The sequence below is a fragment of the Rutidosis leptorrhynchoides genome, chromosome 2 (genome assembly GCF_046630445.1).
Source record: "Rutidosis leptorrhynchoides isolate AG116_Rl617_1_P2 chromosome 2, CSIRO_AGI_Rlap_v1, whole genome shotgun sequence".
Classification (NCBI taxonomy): Eukaryota; Viridiplantae; Streptophyta; class Magnoliopsida; order Asterales; family Asteraceae; genus Rutidosis; species Rutidosis leptorrhynchoides.
Genome location: NC_092334.1, coordinates 24,546,212 through 24,550,927, shown reverse-complemented (window position 1 = coordinate 24,550,927; position 4,716 = coordinate 24,546,212). Strand labels below are relative to the sequence as shown.

Here is a 4,716-nt window from a genome sequence, read left to right as displayed (position 1 = left end):
TCAGACCAGATGAGCCGCATCCCTTTAAACTTTGTTTATTCCAGCTCATTTAGCACTCAGGAACTGTCGGTAGGCACTGGATGTGCTGCATCCCACAACAGATGCGCCGCATCTCCTCTTTTAAATGCATCTCATGGCTTTAAAACGTCGTATCTGAAACCTTCGGCAAAAACACGCATATAGATGCGCCGCATCCCTTTTGGGATGCGCCTCATCTGAGTCTGGAAGTGTATTTCTGGGCTGTTTTCGTTATCGGACTTCATTTTAAGCACCGTTTATGCTGTTGGTATTCATTTATTCAATCACAATGGACTTTTACAAATATACATGAATTACAACACATACGTACAACAATTACATACAAATAGATACAGAATTAGATTGAAATAACGACAATAAACATGTATGATTTTGGCGTCATCACCAAGACGATCAGATTGGGGTTTATGGCATCATATGGAAGGTCTGGCAGCTGCAGACGAGTTTATAGACCCACGGGTATACCGTTATATTGAACAAACGGGTTTAGGGCAAAATTTTCTGAATAGGATATCAACTATTAGATCACGCTCTTATTTCAGCGCTGGTTGAACGGTGGCGGCCGGAGACGCATACCTTCCACTTCCCTATTAAAATGTTTTTAACCAAATAATCTGTATTTAATATAATTAGTATTTTAATTGATTATCTGTGAAAATATAGCTAATTTGTATTTAAATTAATTTATATATATATATATATATATATATATATATATATATATATATATATATATATATATATATATATATATATATATATATATATATATATATATATATATATAGGGGCAGGATCAATGGGGAAGTAACCAATCGGGGGGAAGCGGGGGGAAGCAAAAAAAAAATTTCGTTTTTTTTGAAATTTTTTTTTCCGGCATCAAGATCACACGAAAATATGAACATTTAGAAGAGACACTTCGTGATGAATGTTATTATTTAGGCGGGAAAACGATCAAAAAAAATAGCATTCAAGATAATATTGTTCGTGAAGAATATGAACGTTTTTTTTTCATGTTTTGTGAAGTAAAATTTAGCCCGATTTAGGGTTTAGGGTTTAGGGTTTAGGTTTTGGTGTTTTGGGTTTATTCCATAAACCCAAAACACCAAACCCTAAACCCTAAACCCTAAACTCTAAACCGTTCGTGTTAAAAACTCAATCTAAATCCTAAATCTAAACCCTAAACCCTAAATTTCTAAACCCTAATATCTAAACCCTATAAACCCTAATATCTAAACCCTAATATCTAAACCCCAATAGCTAAAACCTCAAAATACGCTCGAAAAATACGATAATTGTTATATATTACTTTTTCGAGCATTTTCCCGTCAAAATAAAAACATTTATCACAAAGCGTCTCTACTAAATGTTCATATTTTCATCTCATCTATAATGTTCGTGAACAAAGTTTTTTCAAAAAACGAAAAAAAAAAGTTTTTGCTTCCCCCCGCTTCCCCCCGAATGGTTACTTCCCTCTTGATCCTACCACTATATATATATATATATATATATATATATATATATATATATATATATATATATATATATATATATATATATATATATATATAATTTGTGTTCAATATATATAATTTGTATTTCTATTATTTATATTCGTATATATGTTTTGCGTAGGAGAAGCAACAACACATTGCAAGATGTTCAAATTTTATGGGGTTTACCCATAAATGGAGATGTTGTTTCGGGTGTATGGCATAGTTTAACGCCGGATCAATGGTCTGATTTTGCTGGCCAATATTTAGGAATTGATGTTCATCCTAATAACATAAAATCAGGACACATCTTAATATCTGCTTTATGTGCGGAGTTGAATGAGCCAATTGGTGAGACTGAGAGATCTCACCAACAACGGGCTAGAGTTTATTTGTTAGATGCATTGTCTTCCTTTCTATTCCCCGACGGTAATTCGACGAGTGCTCCGTTAAACTATGTGCAAAACCTCATCAACTTTGAACGTTTGAGTTGGGGTAGTGCGGTGCTAGCACATGTATATAGAAATTTGTATTGTACATCTGAAAAGACAGACCAATCAGGCATAAATGGTGCGATGCTTTTAGTGCAACATTGGGTGTATGCAAGAATTCCTAGTCTTGCGCCACGTCTTTTGAACGATATAGTATTGACATCCAATGATACTTTGAAGGGACCGTACGGTGTGAGGTATATTATTTGTAATTTATATACTTCTAGTTAATAGTTACTTCTAGTTCTTTTGATTATTTCATTAATGTGGGTGGTATGGACGCCAGAGCTTCGAACAAACACCCACACATGTATTGAGTACGTGTCGCTCAGGGTTGTCGGCGTTACGCCCTAATGAGGTATTTAACGAGGATATATAAATCTACATATAAAGTTTATAAATTACATGTAGATATTAAAATAAACTAATATCTTATTATGTTGTTGAAGTTTCTTTGGCTTCCGTATCGAACAATTATCAACCGTCTACCCGATGAGTGTAGAGCTGATGTTAACTTGTGGACATACCGTGGCGCTATTCTATTTTGGGCTACGATTGAGATGCATCTCCCAGATAGGGTATGCAGACAGTACGGATGGATTCAGGATATTCCGTCGTCGGACTTGTTGTGGACAAAGGCATCATGCCATACACCGCACAACCCTACGGCCAAGAGCAAACGCGGATATAAGGCTAACGAAACCGCAAGTTGAGTACATTGGCCAGTGGTATGAATGAGCAACTCGGGGCTATATGCCTACGGCGGGGGTGGGCACGGGCACGACTGCTCGTTACTTTCCGTGGTACTACGCACGTACAATTGTTACTATATGTGATATTAGGAGACCACAACCCGCCAACCAATATTGTGATTGGGAACCGAAGAGAATATTTATGTACGTAAAATAATTAGTTTTGCTCTTGAATTAGTGTTAATATTTGTGTCAAATGAATTAGTCTTTGTGCAGGAGGAGGGTTTAGCAAGGATAAGCGCGATGGCTACATCTCAAATGCAACCAAACCTGCAGGCTTTTGTTGACTTTCCGCGTCATTTGATGGGCATAACGCATCAAACTCAGCATGATCCGGGATTCCAGTTCTATGGTACACAAAACTGCCAATGGCCGGATTATGGTTTCCCTTAATATACAAATCAGGGTCAATCATCTAGTGCCACCCCGCACCAGAACGTGTCTATAGGGGATTATGGTTATGGTACTACCCCTCATCAAACACCAATGAACTCATCATTTGATATGGGAAGTCCATCAACCCCAGGGAACTCTGCGTTTGATTTGGGATCTCAACGAACTCAAACATATGTTAGGCGAAACTCTCCCTTGGCATTCCCGGATTTTGGAGGTACACAAGTTGATCATAATGTTCATGATGCGATGAATCTAGGAGATGATGAGCCCGACCCACAACCACAGCAACTTCGGAGGAGTGACCGGGTTTCAAATCCACCACGATGTGGTAACGGTGGACACAAACATGGGCATAGACGTGGACGTTGAATGAGCGTATTATGAATGATTGTAATAGTATGGGTGTTTGAATGGTTGCTTTAATAAAAACTCTTTTATTTTAATGAATGTACTTTTATTATATTTTGTTATAATGAATAATGTATTAGTTGAAAACTCGTTTTACAAACTACAAATTATTATAATTAAATAATAAAAACATAACATAATATGAAAAACAAAAAATAATCTAATTATTTATAAACTAATAAATAATTAATTGATGAAAAGAATTATATAAAAATCATAATAAAATAACACAAACATAACATAGGAAAAAAAATATAAAATTTCAAACCGGCGTTTCAAATGCCGGTTTGGTTAAAAATACGGGTCCACGTCCGAAACCCTAATTTCTTGTAACGGTGACGTCAAAAAACCTCAAACCGGCGAATGAAAAGTCGGTTTGGCTTTAAAAACATCAAACCGGCAAATGAATAACCGGTTTACCCATGTTTATAATTTTTTTTTTTTGAAAAACTGTTTCTGTAAAACCTTTAAATATATTACTATTTTGAAAAAAAAATCAAACAACTAACTAAAATTACAAAGACTCAGGTCTAAACAACCCAGATGGCCAGATCATTAAGATCAACTCAATCCTAAAATCATGAACTAAAGAAGATAAAATGTAAGAAAATAAATATTAAATACAATCACAATATAGGATTTAAGTGAATTTGATTTCTTCCAAAGAATGAAGAATCTACTCCGTCTGATCTAAAACACAAAGATTTTCAAAATTTTTTTGTTTATTAGACCACCTCCAACCCATCGTTACTTTACTCTCGTCAATCTACATGGTAGCCTTTAACGAAAACTGACGGCCTCTAACGGGGTGTCAGAACTTAGTTCAGCCTAATGGCATTAGTCGGAGCACCAACGGAAAATAAAAAAGAAGGGTCAGTTTGCTTTTTGTCCAATCACACATTTTCTTTATTTAATAAATATATATTTATTATTATTAAATTTTTTTCCACCTCATTTTCAATCAGATTTTACTACATCAATCTACTCAATATTTGACACAAAAAACTGACACACCGGTTAAAAAATGTCGGTACTTAATTACAGTCAGTTTGCATTTTTTTTTGTGCACTTTTTGGTCAAGCACTTTTTTTTTTTTTTTTTTGTACTTTTTGATCAAACTGCATGTGATATCAGCCG

General features: G+C 35.1%; 1 protein-coding gene across 1 annotated transcript; it reads left to right on the top strand.

Moving 5' to 3' along the window:
• The first annotated feature begins 401 nt into the window (after nt 1-401).
• Nucleotides 402-2,736, top strand: LOC139887713 (serine/threonine-protein phosphatase 7 long form homolog). The gene is made up of 4 exons (XM_071870775.1): nt 402-463; nt 1,675-2,220; nt 2,312-2,381; nt 2,473-2,736. The coding sequence occupies exons 1-4, from the start codon at nt 402-404 to the stop codon at nt 2,734-2,736; spliced, it is 942 nt and encodes a 313-aa protein (XP_071726876.1).
• The last annotated feature ends 1,980 nt before the right edge of the window (nt 2,737-4,716 follow it).

Bases quoted from the DNA above. Each gene is read 5' to 3' on its own strand.
- LOC139887713 (XM_071870775.1), top strand. From the start codon at position 402: ATGTATGATTTTGGCGTCATCACCAAGACGATCAGATTGGGGTTTATG. The intron at 464-1,674 runs GTCTGGCAGCTG...TGTTTTGCGTAG, and splicing joins TTTATGGCATCATATGGAAG to GAGAAGCAACAACACATTGC. The intron at 2,221-2,311 runs GTATATTATTTG...TGGACGCCAGAG, and splicing joins AAGGGACCGTACGGTGTGAG to CTTCGAACAAACACCCACAC.